The 18,177-nt window shown below is 34.3% G+C and overlaps 1 protein-coding gene across 7 annotated transcripts in view; it reads right to left on the reverse strand.

Moving 5' to 3' along the window:
- Positions 1-776: 776 nt before the first annotated feature.
- Positions 777-18,177, reverse strand: part of LOC106720719 — a 63,092-nt gene continuing 45,691 nt past the window's right edge. For 2 of the 7 annotated variants that reach the window (XM_045678858.1, XM_045678857.1), the window contains 9 exons: positions 12,628-12,687; positions 7,664-7,827; positions 4,771-4,821; positions 4,051-4,305; positions 2,778-3,021; positions 2,519-2,686; positions 2,123-2,252; positions 1,708-1,853; positions 782-1,613 (listed from right to left, as the gene is read on the reverse strand). In XM_045678858.1, coding sequence (XP_045534814.1) covers positions 1,591-1,613; positions 1,708-1,853; positions 2,123-2,252; positions 2,519-2,686; positions 2,778-3,021; positions 4,051-4,305; positions 4,771-4,821; positions 7,664-7,827; positions 12,628-12,687 — 1,241 coding nt within the window. In that variant the 3' untranslated portion in view covers positions 782-1,590. Of the gene's footprint in view, positions 1,614-1,707; positions 1,854-2,122; positions 2,253-2,518; positions 2,687-2,777; positions 3,022-4,050; positions 4,306-4,770; positions 4,822-7,663; positions 7,828-12,627; positions 12,688-12,944; positions 17,475-18,177 lie in introns of all 7 variants that reach the window. The other 5 variants (XM_045678855.1, XM_045678856.1, XM_045678859.1 and 2 more) reach the window with 5 other exon arrangements.

The following is an 18,177-nucleotide window of genomic DNA, read 5'->3' on the forward strand; positions in this document are numbered from 1 at the left end:
TGCGTATAGTTTTAAGTAACTTAATAGAAAACTATACATTAGAAATTAAAATACATCTACTAGGAAACTACACATCGAGATGATTATGACGTATCTAAACTTCATATTTATGAGTATTACGACGTGCGTAACGCGCGGTAACAAAACCTTGATACCGTTGAATTTATGCGCGCTCTACGAAATACGTTAGCTCTTATTAATAAAGCCGTTTCGAAGCCAATTCACAAAAGATCAGAACTTTGTTATCCCTCTAGGTTAGATTCAAAGTTTGATTTTTGTATCGTGTTTTTGCACTAGTTCTTTACTAACTCTACGTTCCTAGACCGTATTTAAAATACGGAATAATGATGAATAATACCAAATAGGGAAGTATCAATATCACATTGGATTAAAACGTCAACATTTTTTTTAATTAGCGAAATAAATTTAAGGCTGCGGTCTTAAAGAATGGATCCTAAAATATCAATGTTACTAAAAACGTAGAGTTAGAACAGAATAAGTAATATGTAGAAAATTTGTTAGTAACATTTAAATGTATACCCACGCGCCCGGCTTCGCTCTTTTAAAAGTTATTTTAAAAGAGGAGCTTCCATCTTTACTTTCGTCATTTTAAATAAATAACTACATCTACCAAACAACTTTACAAGTATATATGTATTTTTATTATTTTTTTTTACAATTATACAACACCGTAATTATCCAATAACATATTCTTTGGGACGTATAAAATAACTTTGGATAGCTTCGATTAGCAATATCGGTTTCCAAAACAAAGGAGAACGAAGACTTTAGAACATATAGAAAGGAAAAGTAATTATTAATATTTTGGAGATTAAATATTTGGGCACTATTTGTACATGACAGTAATATGGTTGAACTTACATTATTATTTTACAAAATGTTATAAAAAGTCATGGTTGTATTTTGGTAACATCATTTTTATCATATTCGTACAACGTTAAATATAAATCGTTACATAAAATTACAAAGATCTATTTTAACTACTCTAACATTGATGCGATAAACTGTTATTTATTCCAATAAGGTAATAAATATTAAAACCAATTGTTACATATTTATATCTACTTGATGACGAAGACAATCACGTTATTATGACACGTAGTCTAATGTGCTAAAATATAAAAGCTCCAATGTAGATTAATATCGTATATGTTGAATTAAATTGTCCATTATCACCATTGTCATACGCACTTGGAGATATGCAATATAATATATCAGATAGTTACATAGCTAGCTCAAGTATAATTAGTAAACGGATCTTAACATCACACGTACATCACCTTTAAGCCTCGGGTAAAAATTATAAATATAATTTCTACGTACATATTAAAAATAGTAGTAATGCGCGTGTGATATTTCGATATACAGAAAGACATAAATAAAAAGAGCAGAAAATGTAAACCTTTGGCACGTTATAATTTACATTTAAAATCTGTATGTAAGATTATGGTATGTTTGTGTTTCCTCGTGCGTATGACCGGTGTGTGTGCGTGTGTGCGTGAGTCAGTGAGAACGTCGCGCGCAGAAGGTTGCGCGGCGCAACCGACGCAGCAGCGACGGCTGGCGCTATCAGATGCGCTCCACGTAGTTACCTGCAAAAATTAAAATTGAAAAATGTGCATCATGCCCTTAACATAAAGGATAGGTTCTCTTTTTTACATCCATACAAAATTATTTTGAACTAACCGGGGAAGGTGCCGAAGCGTCCGGTGCGCTGGCTGGAGCCGACGTACCAGCCGTCGTCACATTTCTCCAGTACGTACACCGTGTCGCCCTCCTGCAACTCCAGTTCGTCCGGGTTCTGCGGACGGTACTTGTACATCGCACGGTACCTGCGAACGACACATTAATTATATTCACTTGCGTTTTAAATGACTAAAAATATTTGAAATCATAGACCAATAAAGGTGGCTGGCAATAATACATACAGCTTTTAGGTATTTACTGCAAATTATTAAGAACATAATGAACCTAAATTGAGGAAGCAATTGAAATATTATTAATGTCTGTCCCACGAAGTGGAAGGCACGTTTAATCAAATTATTGTTAAATGATTAAATGTTTTGTTTTTCTCGTTTTTACTAGAATATTTTATACTTACGGCACAGCCTCTGCGTTGGTGTCGACGTACAGCGGCTCTGCGTTATTGAGGTCGCCGGTGGGCGCTGCGCCGTAGCCGCGCTCCGACGGCGCTAATGTTGCATGCGCCGGCTTCGCTAAATAACCTGAAATTATGTATGATTTTTTAATTGCTACAACACGATAGATCGATTAAGCCATCAATCAACAGATATCACGAAGATTCACCGATATAAAACAATGACACTGTAAGAGTGTAGATATACTAACATTCAAGTTTGGTTATTTGAAAGGGTTTAAGTGTAAGTTACCAGACAGGATTCAACCTTCAAGGGTTCAACCCTGCCAGGTAACTAAGACCTGGATGTGTAATTTAGCTGAGTTACCTGGGTAGGTTTTGGGAGGAAGCAAGTGTTACCTGGTAGAGGTGCAGTGGCGGGAGGTGCGTTGGCGAGCGCAGGGCTGTTGTGCTGCGGCGTGTAGCTGTGCTGCTGCAGAGAGCGTCTGGCCGCACCGTTCACCAGGCCGTGCGCCGCGGGCGACGCTGCCGGCTTCTCCACGTTACATGCATTTTGTGCTGATGATGCTGTAATATCGATATGTAAAGATTAGCATCGTTGCGTATTGCTGATTGCAAAACTGGTACTGAGCGCTATTGTCGCATTTGAAAAACTCACGAGGTTCAGCCTGACTTGGCTCCTGTAGTACGGTAACGTAACTGTCGGGAAAGATGCCGGTTTTTGCACCGTTCCTGCCCTCCCACCAGTTTTGGTCGATGCGCCTTGTCAGTACTACCACTTCACCCTTCTTCAACGGCAATTCAAGGTTAGTCTGAGCCGTGAAGTCGAATTTCGCCCGGGCTTGTCCTTCTACCGCTACCGGCTTCTTTGGTGAATGCGTATGCGTGTCTCCTTTTAAAATCTGCAGTAATTTTTTAATGTTATTATTCCTTACTTATTTTGATCACTAGTTAGAGTCGTCCCTACTCTTTTTTAATTTATATTACGCTTGTAGTAGAGTATAAATTTTACTGATCTGAAAATATGATATAAATGCCCGCTGTCGCCCGAGACTCCGTCCGCGCCGAAATAAAAAATAATAAGTAGTCTATGTGTTCTTCCAGACTATATTCTATATTTATGTCAAATTTCATAGAGATCTTTGAGTCGTTCTACATACAAACATTACAAATCTTCAAACAAACATCCATCCATCCATCCATCTAACTATTCGCAATTATAATATGAGTAAGATATACGAGTATAATTCTTATTAGAACTTCGAGTAGAATTTTCAATTGTGCTATTGTTTGTATGACAATTGCTGAATGTTTAGTTATTGCTAAGCCTATCAGTGCAAACAAATCTCAAGGATTCTTATCTTCTAGCGATATATCAACGTGCGCAAACATATTAGTCATGATCCAGGCAAATGTTAAAGATAACAATACTGTTAGTACACTCCTAAAGTTTAATTATAAGGTTATAGCGTTGTATGTTAAAGTGAAACTTAAATTTTTTATCAATTGGTCGTAAACAACTGGAGATTCGAGTTCTCCAATAAAATGTCTGGTCAAATATACTAAGTGGCGGAAGATAATTAAAAAAACTAAATGTAGGTGTGTCAGATGTAAAACTAAAGAAAGTAGAGACAATAAAATTGATATTTCACATTGAGAACTTGTTTAAGTTAGATTGGAGAGATATTAAGGGATTAACAATAAAGTAAAAGTTGTTTAAGTTCACCTTTCACAAAACCTTACATGGTCTAACTTGTCGTAATTGTTCAAGTCAAGAGGAAAATCTGGCTGTGACTGTCCATACCTTTTCGAGAATAATAAGCCATAGCACCATATCAATATTTTGTAAAGAGAAATTAGAGATAACAATCCAAAGGAAAATATGGAAGATGCCAAAATTGCTGTACCAAAGAATTTGAAATTTATCTTACCTCAACATAATTATACGGGAACAGTCCGATTCTGCCGTGTACTTCGCCTTCGTACCAATTTGAATCGATTTGTCGTCTCACATTTATCAGATCTCCCTTCTTAAAGGTAAGTTCCCTCGGCGTCTGTCCATTGAATGCGTATAGCGCTTTCGCAACCAGCTTCTCCGCCTCATCATATCTGTTCAGAGGAACGACGGTCTTCTGTGACGGCATAAAGTTATCTTGATGCCGCCTGTTCTGCATGTCTTGAAGCTCCTGCAATTCAAACGTTTTTTTTTTTAATTCAGTACTCTTCTTAATTTAGTTAAGTTTTAAAGATCTTAGCGATTTCCGAGCTATAGAAAAATGGTAGAGTTTATTTACATTCCATAAATTAAAAATTTGTTTTTACATCAATCAGCTAAGCCAGTCTTTTTATTTTCAAAACTGATATTAGTAACGAAATAAGGAATGTTAAGGAATTAAATGACATGGATCATTTTAGTTACAAGCAGGGCTGCCACTGGAAATTGTATTTTCAATGTTCTATTAATAATTTTGTATGATTCATCATATTTTTTTAATTGTCAACTGTATAGTATACATGTTTTAAATATTATATAATTTATAGTTTGTTTTGAAACCAAAAAAAAGATCTATTGCCTACTGCAAGTTAATAGCATGAAAATTTCAAGGTGGCAACCCTAGCAATAGTAAAATTTCAATCACACGTTCAATCACCTTTATTGATGCATCAAAGGCTTCAATGTCGAACAGATGAATGTCTTTTTCCTGAAAAATTTAATCAAATTCACTGAATGTGAGATATCTGCTTCAAGAAACTTAACGATTTTCTAACAAAGGTTTTTCTTTTATGATAAGTTAACTACTGAGCCAATATTGTAATGAAGGTAGGTCTAAACGTGTCAATGGATTAGTCATGAATCAGGTATGTGGTTGAATGAAGGTTGCGTTCCGTTTTTGTGGTTGCGATACGAGAAAATACCTTGCGGTTGGATTAACGGAACGTCTTTACTTAAGGGGTCAAGCTATTAAAGAGTCAAGGTAATTCGCATTATGTTTAAGTTTAGAAAATAGAAACTCAGTAATGATTTTGTTTTATTAGGATTTCTAATTAAAGCAAATGATATTTACTTGAGTTTTTATGGTAATTTATTTCATGTCCGAAAAATATAGATTCGTTTGCTGAAACATACGCATAAAACTTTGATCTCTCTCAGAAATAATGTTTTTTAATGAATGTTAGATTTGTACGCTGTTTGCGTACTATTTTGGTGACGAGAAATCAGTGAAAACCGAATAACAATTACTTTGTATTTAAATAGGTTATAGACGTGACTCTTTTTTGTAATTTAACGGATCTTCTCCATTTATATGAAGCTATGTTTAAACGATACCTAGTTTTATTGTTTTAGTTTTAGCTTAGAAAATGATATACTGTTAAAGTCATAAACGAATTATAATTAGTGTTTAATTTCTTGTTATGTTAGGACGATCAAAAGAATATTTGATATTTCCATACGTTCATAAAATGGTAATCATTGTCAATAATTATTACAATAGACATGAAAATAAAAATATTTTTTTATTGTCATTATAAAATGTAAATATGTAGTTAACATTACAAAGTTAAATTAGAAAGTTTTGGATATTTGTTTGCACAAAATAAAGTTGGCGTAATTATTTACGCCAGGGATTTTCAACAATAATGTCACGCTAGTTAGTTAATATTTCTTTTTGTATATTGTGCAATATTACAATACTACCTTATCGCAATAGTTTTGATTTTTAAATTATTACGTATAGACGTTTCTAATTGTATCGTGGTTCTTAGGTTTAGCCAATTAGTTATGGCCATGTCTTAAGTTGAGGTAACCATAGTTACAATATAAAACGCTATTTTAGCTAACTAATATCGTCTTGTACATACGCTCTTATATTCAAAAATAATATTAGATTATTTAAGGTTAATGTCTCGATGTATTAATCATTGTCCTAAATGTTTTGATCGATAAGATTAGAGTGTTCGTCGTAACGAAAGTAAAAGCGACATTTACCGTAAGCCGGAATAGCGGCGCTCGGAAATTGCTCGATTTCACTTAAGGGCCCGTAAACATCGCACAAATGAGACGACATCTAACCGGAGGTTGTATAAATAATTTCACTTACATCTAGCTCTAGATTCAATTTGATCCGTACTAATATACTTGTGCAGTACACGTTTTCTTTCCTTTTCCCTTAATAACTATTTAGTGTTTTCAAAAATTTAATATTTGCATATATAAAATAACGATATCTAATATATAAAATACTCGTGTCACAGTTTTCGAAACGGCTTGACCGATTCTCATGAAATTTTGTGAGCATATTCAGTAGGTCTGAGAATCGATCAACATCTATTTTTCATTTTTTTTAACTGCGCGCGGACGGAGTCGCGGGCGACAGCTAGTATTTTATAAAGATCTAAAAATATCTATTGTTCTTTTCTAGCTTTCAAATAACCGATAGCTACGGAAACAATCGGATGACTTCTCTTGTTTTTACAAACAAAACATAAACGCGTGCGCATCAGCGGCATTATGCAAATGAGGCTGAAACCTACGCATAATACCACTTGAATGGAAAACCTAACGCCGGTGAAACCACACCTACATAGATCGTGTTTCCATACGTGTTTTTTAAGTAAAAGCCTGTTTTCCATGTACATTTGTATACGGAAACCGGCGTCCATTCTGTATTGTTTTCTATTCTTTTGTTCAAATAGGTCTAGAGGTTGATGACGTGTGTTATGACATTCCACAAATATTACAAACAACTCGGATACTGTAGATATATGGAATACAAATGGAATTAAAAATAATATATCGTTTGTTTTTAACCTCTTTAAGAAAGAGCTGAAATTGTATATCAATGTGTTTCACAATTGTGTAAATGAATGCAGTTTTAGAATCTCAAAATGTACTCGATATCAACTTACGTCAGTAAAATAGATAAGATTCAATATTTTATCGATAAAATTGTTGCATTGCTTTTCACTAAAATGTACTGTGTATTGGTGTAATCCACTTTACATATTTTAAGAATATCGACCAAACCGATATTGCGTGCAAGACTTAACTGGATTAAACAGTTTTATAGTATCAACGTTGAGTGACGTAGTAATCGTACATTCGTGTTTACAGCAGATGCTATAAGCTACTTTAAATTAAAATACTATCCAAAATCATTTAACAGCACGATCGTAGAATTCCGAACCTTAAAATTGAAGTTATTTAAGTTATCTCTGTATCTTTTTTTTAAAGCAGCACTTATTACTATAAAATAGAATTTAGAATGCAGACTCGCAATTAAAGGAATTATCAAAAATAAATGATGTTACATTTATAAAAACAAACACATAGGTTACCTAAAGATACTACAAGTAACGTTACCTACGAGTATAATGAGGTAATTACATTACCTGCTTGCATAAAGGATAAGCTATAGTCCTAAAACTCCACTACAGTGGTATTTTAATTAATAAATCAGTCGAAACCCAGAGTATTAATGTTACCTGAGGTTATTAACACTTATACTAATGTTACCTATAGGTGTTAAGAAGGGATATCGTTACCTGTAGGTATTTGTGTCGCTTCTGGTCGCGGTAGAGTCGCTTCATGTGCTCGGCTTGGTGTCGCGCCAGTTCGCGCTCCGGCACCAGCGGCAGCGGCTCGCGGCGTACCGGGCATCTGTAGTGGATGTTCACGTCGCCCTCCACGTACCGCCGCGACGGGGATTCTGCGCACAATGCCCTTTACTTGCGCACGCGCATACCTCAAACAATACTTATACCAACTAATGAGATATTATTATAAACATTTGCTTTTGCTTATGCATTGCTTCTATTGAATAATAGGTCAATTCAAATATCATCGGATTAGAAGAATTTATATTATGTGGTACACATAAGGTGGCTCATTTTAGAGTTAAGGTGTTCTGAATAGGTCGCGGTTACATCGAATATCTGTGGCTCACTATCATTTTAACCACTGATAAATTTATTAAAGTAAGTTTATCTAGCAGTGTATGTAATCATTTTGTTTTTAGGTCTCATACGTCATAAGTTTGCCTAATCAATTGTGATTACACTATTCATAAACCTTAATTTAAACGTTGTACAATTAAAATTAACTAAACAATTAATTTAATGGATTCAATCTACTCTAAGACAAGTCCTTAGTGACCTTTATTGGAAGTGCGAGAGCCAAATAATAGTTCAAGGTACCAGAAGAAGTAATGAACTTTGAGTTATCAGTTACAAGTTGAAACAATATAAAACCGTAAAAATCAATGGTAATTCAAAAAGATTAAATAGTACGTAAAACGTCGAAGTGAAAGTGGTTTTTGAATGAGGAGGGCATCATGGTGACGATCGATGCGGTAACATGATCATCGGCTTAAAGTTTCGGCTGTCGGTTATGTGACGGGACGTAACATTGTACGAAGTGAATGGAACCGGTTTGAATACTATACTATACTAGTCGTTTCCATTGACTACGCTCGAGACGTAGGTATAGAATTCAGCAGCTAAGTAACTATGTTACTTTCAATATAATATGTACAATATGGAAACGTTTGATTTATTGAAGGAACGTGAAATGAATTTGCTTTATTATTCAGGACATAAAATAATTACTTAGCAGTGAAAAATATTTGAATCATAGCAGATAATCACAACAGAAGTTTTAGACTAAAAACAAAGTTACATGACAACTACAGTACGAAACCGATCTTGTGACACTTTTTTGACCTATTTAGGGGGGAGCTAGTGAACTGTCATATTACAAGGACAAAGACAACAATACTAGACAAAGACAACCACTAGATACTCTAACTAGACTTATGCCCACAGGGTCAGATATCCTTGTCGCTCTATAATTTGATATTTAAGTAAGTAGTTAGTAGTACGTAGTTAAGTTGGCAAGGCAACGACAATTGTTTTATTTAGTTCCGTGTAAGAGGATTGTATCAATCTACTTAACTGTAACATATGAGGGCTTCGGGGATTTGTAGATGGTTACATGTTCGTACCAACTTACTACGTTATTGTTCCATTGTAATAAATAAAATGTTATAATAAATATGTTGTTTTTGGACGTCACATCGTGATTGACGTTCTTAAAATTCTTCAAAGAAAGATAACTACGGATAACTGTATAGAAAGTTATTGGTAGTTAAATTAAACAATATACTATAGTGATATGCTAGTAACAGTACGGAAGGAAGTAATAATAAAGAATGATATGCTGATTTCGGCTATTCATTGCTTTAGCTGGTCGTTCCGCACAACTGGTTTTGAATGATGTAACAATAAACTAACTCCGAATTTATAATCGTATTTTTACTCTAACTCCGTACATTATTATCAAAGTCGTATCTATAATAGAGACATAGTAAATTTCTCAACCTACTTGTTTAATGCAGCTTTACGTGTGGCTAGAGTGATATTTTCACGTTGTTCATATTAAGTACATTCTTACGTAATTTTATTTAAGTAAAAGATATGTCATAATGATTTATATAATTAGTGGGCATCCCACGAATTCTATTATAATGGTCAAGGGGATTTGATAATTGCAATGATGAACAAAACGTATTTGGAACCAATCTTCTTGTTATGGAATCCGAACATTGTTTTATTATTCATAAGTTTATTGTTTACATTTGATTCGATAAACTAGATGTATGACGTCATACACATATTTCGTTACAAGAAAGAGACGAAAGATACTATATACATAATAGGTAATAAGAGGTTGTTTACAAAATGAAGAAAATGTATAAATTCTGAATCTTTTATTTTAATGTGAAAATCTTAATCCTTAAATAAGAACTAAAAACGCAATATCGACAAAACAGTGACAGGCGGGCCGCGAAGGCTTTACGAAAACGAAAGCCCTTTTTAGCATTTTGTTGGTTGTCAGCCAACTTTCACAAGATATAGGCATTCTCGGCACGCTTCACGCAATGCTACTTCATACTGTGCATACCATAGATACTTAGCTCTCGACTTCTCCACAAACAACTTAAAATATACCTTATCTGAAGAAGTTTAATTACAAATTTGACCAACGCTTTTTGTGTGACTTGAATTTATACGTATATTAAAATAGAACTATGAATTTTAGTGTAAAATTGAAAGTGACTTAATTTGTATTAGTTTTCATTTTGTTAGATAAGATTTGTTTATGGTTTTGATATAAATATGTTGTAATAAATAACTGAAACACCAGAACAAGTTATTTTTTGGAATAATCCATTTAGATTATAATTCACTCTACAATAGTTCTTCAAATAAATATGGAATATTACGTAATAAAATATGAAAATTATATAATTTTAAGTGAGTGTTAGGAATCTAAAATTATATAAGAATTTCTTATGCAAAAATGAAGATGTTTCTAAAATTTTTAATTAGCACATTAGTTTATGTATAAAATTAGTTAGTTTACAATTTAATTGGCTGTTTCTAAAAAAATACACTATAAGAGAGGTTTAAAACTGTAATAATTTCTAAAATATTAAAATTTATTTAAAAAATATTTATTTGGTGCAGGCAGTAATAGTAAAGATTATTTATGCCAATATGAATTAAAATTTTGCAAATAATAAGTTTTAAATTGATAATAATTAAATTATAGGTTTTAATGTGTTGTTTATGTAACTAGGAAAATATAAATAAAAAATAATAAAAAACTAACCGTACGTAGTCATTTTTTTAATTTGTTTCAATATGCCCATTTCAATTTAAACAATCAATAAAAATTGTTTTGTGCAACTTATGTTACTAATAACATTAATAGTCGCACAATAAAATAAACACAACACTTTGTAACGAGTTGCGCGTTGTCGCGCGTCCGCGACGTCTGTCACTTGGCGTCTGTTAACAGTTGCACTTTCTTTGACTCCACGGGTTGATCTCCCGCTCAAAACTACTAAAATTCATTTAGAACATAAATAAATATTAACATAAGATAGCAGATGGAGATGTAAGAGTAGATTATACTTTTCTATCCCTTTGAAGTAAAAAGGACTGGAAAATGAAGAAATGGACATTTACATATGCACTACATTAATTATTTCACTACTCATGTTAAAATAAGACATTTTCCAATCGTAACGACACTTATTAATAATACATGGAATGTGTATTTTATAATTTTCGCAAAACGTAAATAAAACAATACAAACTTACTATAAGGTAGAGGCGCGTAAACATCCGGATAAATATTTGCTCTATTGGCCCATTCGGATACGTCATGTATCGTATGACGTTTAATGTCGGCATTTTCAGTGATCAGTTTGTTCCTTAATTTAACTTCGCCGGTATTTTCGGTATATTCTTTTGATTTAGTTATTGTATTTAAGTCATCAAGAGAAGTCGAATGATTTTCTTGTTGTGTTATCTCTTGTATTTCTTCAGTTGGAACAGTTACCTGTTGACTAGGTTCGTCGACTTGTTTTTCCAGAACTGTGAGATTGTTGGTTGAGTTTTCGTATAGTTTTTGGAATTTGTAATCGTCAGTTAATTGTTCTGTATGTTTTATTTCAGTTGTTATCGGCATTTCAGTTATCGTTTGCACCTTTATAATATTGAGCACCACATCCGCGTCCGTGAGTGGTGTTGATACAATATATTTATCAGGCGATTCCATACTTTTTCCACTATCAGAATCACTTTTTAATGTGGATTCGTTTGGGCTGGTCTCTTTTGAGAAGTATGCAGAATCATCGTTTGCTTCCTCACTATCATCGTAGAGCAAATTCTTCTTCACGTACTTGTTTAACGCCAGTAAAGATTTGGATAGAGATCCTGATATAGGCACATCACTAAAGAATCCGTCATCGTCGTAGTTAGTGCTAGTTCTACCTTCGTTAATTTTGTTTCCGTAATCACTTCTATATACTTCATTCATTTCGAAACAATTTATTTTAATAACTAGATCACCATGACCGGAATTCACTTCACGACGGTTCGCGTAAAACTGATGTGTCGATAAGCTTGATATTTTGTTATCGCTAAACACTTAAGATAAAACTTGTCAATACCAATGGCTTCTTTGTAACAAAATAAACGCAATAACAAACCGCTCGTGAACAGGAAGCTCGCCGAACTATTTACGAATAAAAAACTGAGCGAACAGGTTTTAGCCGAGGTAATCTCAATGACGCAAATGTATTGCCGAGAGCAAATTATCGCGAATTGATAATAGCACGATGTGTTCGTATCTCAAATTGAGTCTACACGTGTTAGCTACGGTCAGACGAATAATTTTTTGGTTACTTGATGGTGGAAGTATAAAACAAAGGCTATTGTTTTATTTTTCGCACAGGCTGTTAAGTTATATCCGCAACGCTAGTAGTTATTATCTGATGGAAAGTAGAACTTCGTCGAATTACTTGATACTAATAAAATGTTGTTGATTGAGTGTTCATGTAGTGAAACATAAATTGCGATTGTGAAGATGATGACAGCAAGAACCATTTGAGTTATTGTCTTTAGACTATTCAGATAAAAAATGCAATATCAATACTTGCCTGTATCTGAATAGCTCCCGTGCGTTACCCTGCGCGGCGGCTCCGGGGCTGAATCGTTCTCTAACGGGATTAACAAAAACAAGGGTGAAAAGCATAAAAAAATAATAAATAAAGTAAATCATTCCTGAAATGATAAGTAAAATATTTTGACGAAATGGTAGTAATGAAATAAAATCAAACATATAGAACATATTGTTTTTATGTTGAGTTATAAAAAAATTAGTTTAAATTAATGACAAATTAAAAAAAAAAACTCCAATTTTAAACAACCAAAGTATACTTATAAAGGGAATGAATCGTAAAGTTCAGTTAATAACCTTGAAATGTAACGGTGTGTCGCGAGGCGGTGACAAAGGGCGCGAGGCGCTGGGGCCAGGCGGCGGGCGGTGGCCGCGGCGGTGCTCGCGGGGGCTCATAACGACTGGCCGGCCGATGTGCCGCGGGGTCAAACTCTTGTTTAGCTAACTGATCGCATTTCAAAATAGAGCTAAGTTTCACTGAATCTTTAGTCATTGCGAGTTTCGTTTCTTTTTTTACTGGAGATTTGTGACCATTAATGAGTGTTTCAGGGTTTGGAATTGACCTGTTGTTGTCACTGGGCTTCGGGTAGCGATGCGCGATCCACGAGCCCGCCAAATAAGGTGCTATGTCGTGTAGCTCACGAACGTCGGGAGCAGAAGAATATATCGGGCCCAAAAGTGACATCGACTCGAAACGTTTCCTTATTCGTTCCACTTCACCTGGACGACATTCTAAAGCTTCTTCCGCGGATCTGGACCGAGGCGAAGTCCGTTTACGCAACGCTGCTAACTTCGAAATAACATCGATGTGGGGCATAAAACGGTTCGTAGGGCGGAGCGGAACTCTAGTCACTACTGGCAATATGGCTCTACATCTTTCTCGTTGTGATGAGTTTTTTTCTTCCGCAGACCAGTTAATGACATTTCGTGCGATTTCGGGATCGCTCCTATGTCGGCGGAGAACGGCGCCGGCTGCCGAGGGCGAGTCGAACCTTCGCGCGAGGCGGCGCACCTCCCCCGCGCGCGCCAGCTTTATGTAAGCCCGCCAGTACCGCTCCGGATCGGGCGATGGAGTCCGACTGCGCCACATGGCCTCGTCGCTGGAATATCGTAGCGTGTCAGGTGTATGTCGATCGCTAATGCATACTTCCGAATAAGGCGAGGGCGATCTTGAATGTAGGTCGGGTTGGGAAGGTAATGACAAAAATTTATTTTTTTCGCTTTCACCGAAGAGTTCCTTAATATTTGTGCAAGATTGTGATTGAGATAGAGGTTTTTGGTCTTCCTTATTATCACGGCAATAAGAGTTGACTTTTAATGGATTCTTAGATTTCTCAGAGTTTTCTCTCGAGCTATAAATATTATTGGGTTTTGTTATACTGGTAACATTTTCGAAATATTCCACTTTTTTTAAAACTTCTTTATTAGGTCCCATGAAAATTACAGTTTTATTTGAGATATCGGAACTACCAGTTTCTGTCTCACTTGTGGAAGAATGATAAGTAGTTTCTGTATTATCGATTGGATATACTATGTGTCTTTTTCTTCTATCCTCAATATCTCTAGTTGTAAGGCTTGACAAATTATTTTCTAAATCAGATCTTGATTTCAGCTCATTTTTATTTTTCGTAAAAGTATTGTTAATTTCTTTATTACTATTCTGTTTTATTTCTAAGGGTTTGACTTCTGACTTTTCATTTTTATTTATTCTGTTTAAAACTTCTTTACTTAAAGACTGCGATATTTTCTTTTTTTCAATTTCACTTAAATTCATTTGCAATTTATTAACATTGTTTTTCATCTCTTTTTCAGATGATCCAGAATAAGCGATTGCCGCTATTGAATCAGATTTGCTTAATTCATGTCCATGTCCTGTGGTAGTCGGTGATGAAATTAAGGAGTTGCATCTGACATGTAATGCTGGTTTATTTATATTACTTGTATCTTTTATTTCAACTGTATACTTGTCATGTTCTTTTTTTGTTTTCGTTTCTAATTCTTTGCTATAAATTGCATTTAATTGATTCTTTAACGCATTGACTTGATCCATTGACAAACTACTCCATAGATGATTCTTAAGGCCGAGTTTTTTCTGAAGTTCACTAAAAGAAGTATCTTGGCTAACAGATTTTTTGGGCTTATTTGTTATTCGTGAATTTTTGTGTTCAATTTCACCCTTTTTATTTATATTGAATGCGGTTTCCGCAACACTTTTCCCTCTCCATAACGGCTTGTATCGGTCTTGAAATTGGCTTGATTCTGATGTTTCAGGGTAAGGTTTCTGTTGAAACTCTTCTTTTAAATCTTCCACTGATTTTTCTTTAACTCTAAGCCCTCTCTCTTTGCCAGAGTTCCATCGGAAATCATTTAGATCCTTAGGATAAAATAGAATACTATTTTCACTTTGGGCTTGTTTTAATTTATGGTAAAGATTGTTCAATTCCTCTTCTGCTCTTTCTATTGCTCTTATTTTTTTCCAGCGGTCGAAATCTATAATTTCTTCGTCTTTCTTTCTATGTCGTAAATCGCAAGTCGACGTTGTCTTTTCAAGCTCGGCAACTCGTTCCAAATAAGCATAATACCTATTTAGTTCTCGGAATCTTTCTGTTCTAGGTTTAGAGTTTTGTATATCGTGAATATATTCATCATAATCAGGATCATTGGCATATAAATTTGTATCACTTTTAGCTCTTGTTGTTTCATTTTTACGATATTTATTAATTTCTAAACTATCGGCACTTTTTGTCCTATTTTCTTTGCTACACGATTCACTAAGCTGCCGGCTTTGTGCTCGAGCATTATGTATACGTCGATATGATGGGGACCTGAATGAAACGGGTGAAGTTGATTGGCTTCTACTCTTACAAGATGTGCTTTTAACTTTAGGTGATTTGGGCCTTGACGTTTGTGAAAAGAAAATTGTATTGTGAGTATTATCATTTTCGGGTTGAATTGTTTTCATTTGTAATTTTTTTGATGTTTCCTCGGACGAAAATTTTACATGAGGTGTACTATGTATGCTATAAGGAGAGGTTGATCTTGGTTGTAAATAAATTATTTTAGAAGGTGAGACAGATTTTCTTTCTATTTCTGTTTTTTTGTTGAAAACGATACTAGGAGAAACGGGCCTTGATGTTTGGGAAAAATATATCTTATTAGTTGGTGGCTCGCTTTTGCTACGAATTGTCGATAACGAAGATATTGATCCAAATCCATCAGGTTTTAATAAGCTTTGGAATTTTCGTATTTCTCCGTCCATTTTGCCAGGCCATGATACTGATCGTGCATTATAATTACGGGTGGGACTAAAATTTTTATCCCATGCCTTGAAACGAGAATGTGAAACGGGTTTCCTATTTATTAAGTATGAGTTAAATTTATTAGATGTATTATGAGTTATTGTTTGTGGAAGAGATTGAAAATGTTTTGCTTTTTGTTGAACCGAATTCATCATACTTTGTTCTGCTAAAGAATTAACAACTGGTGCTGATCCTAGAAAAAGATGTCGAAAAAAGGAATCTGAACAAACAGAATCTCGTGTTTCTTTCAAATCCTTAGGGTTTATTTGTTTACGAGTTATTTCCTTTGAATAACTATAGTCAAAACCAGTTCCACCTGGTTCAGTATTGTTAGACTTATTTACTGCACCTGATTCGACATCTAACGACGTATCGCTCTTCTTTGATTTTACAGTAGATTCTTTTTTCAAAATAGGATATTTTGTTTTTTTATTACATGTTTCATGACAAGGTACACTCCTTGGTCTTATAACAATACTTTCTAAGGATTTTTTCTTTCTAAGATTAGTCACAACAGCTGTTCGTATGTTATTTAGTTTTTTCGTGTTAGATGGAATATTTGAAGTTGACTTTGAAATGTTAGACGTTGCTTGTAAGGATCCCCTGGAAGATTTATTCGATGCGCTTTTGTAAGTAAGTGGAAAATTTGGTTTAGGTAATGCATTAGAACTTTTCAGTTTTTGTATTTTTTCTGAAGTGCGGACCATATCCCTGCTTTTGTGAGTGACATTTCTAGGTAAAGTTTTAGTATCCAAACACGAAGAAGCTTTACTTGGGCTAGGCCTACTAGTAGTTGTAATAGCAATTTTATTAATTGATCTTTCTCTGTACTTTGCTACATCTATTCTTTCATTTCTTTTTTGAGAGCTCCAAAGTTTATCTAAAGACGTAACTTTGTCTAATATATTAGAAATCGGTGTTCTTCGTCCAGCCCCATTTTCTATTACAACGGAAGTGTTTGATTCACCAGGTCTATTTTGAGTAGAGTATTCTGTCGGTTGCAAGGTTCTCCTAGGCGAACTAAAACTGCTAGTTCCCCTCTCAACGATATTCCTTTTAGATATAGACGTGGATGAACTCATATCTTTTCTATTAACCGATGGAGGCGCAGAAATAGATAATTCTCGACATTTACTTAGTTTATTTGCGTTCATTTTTGTATCCTTTTTAATAATGACATGTTTATTTTGTCTGTTTAATTTGTTATTTAGTTTGTTTTTAAGGAAATTAACATTTGAATCTTCTACTGTTGGCCTTATAGGTGACATCGAAGAATGTCTCGATGAAGTTACAAATTTTAAAGTTTTGCTATTTTTCGAAGATATTCTTCTTGGCGGCGCTGGAGGGAAATCTCTCGCTAAGTCTAGTCTGTCTAATTTGAAAATCTTATTTGAAGTATCGTTTATATCACTAGTTTTTATCTTTGTTAGTGGATAGCAGACGATTTCATGTGGATGAGGTGTTTTTTTGTGAACTCGAATCTTCGTTAGAGTGGAGGAGATCGGAATATATTCAATTTCCGATTCATCTGTGAAATTTCAATTGACGTTTTACAATATATACCTATTTCGTTGTTTCAATTTCGTTAGCCGTGAGGAACACGTGCTTGTTGTGCTTCTCTTACCTCTACCGCGTGTAAAAGCCTACACTTGATCTAGTTCTACAAATGTGCTGTATTTTAAACGTATAGTGAAATTATACTTTGCGTGTTTAACTTTGGAGTTTATTATTTCCATGCATTAAATACATTATTTGTTACCTTTCGTGATGTCAGATGTAGTTCCCAGCACCTTGTTAGTATATTTATTTGTTACAAACATTCATGCAAAAATATTAACATCAACTTACCGCATCTGAGTTATGCTATAAACTATAGTTGTTGTTTTGAAAGACTATAACAACGCGACCTTGCTGAACAATTTTCCATATGACAGTACCCATGTAATGATATAAAAATGCATTGACCTTGTCTGAGATTTACTTGAATAATCTAGTTTATTTTTGTAGCCAACATGCGTATATCGAGTTTCACCTCATACAAGAATAAATGTTAAAAAACCCTTAAAATTTTTGTTTTAGTTACCGACGCCAAATAAATAGTGATAACCATGCTTATATATTTACTTCTAAAATTCTTAATCTATTATTAAATTAGTAATAATAACACGCATTATTTAAGCTGTACATTTGTTACATTTTTATTAAAAATAATTATTAAAATAAAATTGCTA

This window comes from Papilio machaon, chromosome 8 (genome assembly GCF_912999745.1).
Source record: "Papilio machaon chromosome 8, ilPapMach1.1, whole genome shotgun sequence".
Classification (NCBI taxonomy): Eukaryota; Metazoa; Arthropoda; class Insecta; order Lepidoptera; family Papilionidae; genus Papilio; species Papilio machaon.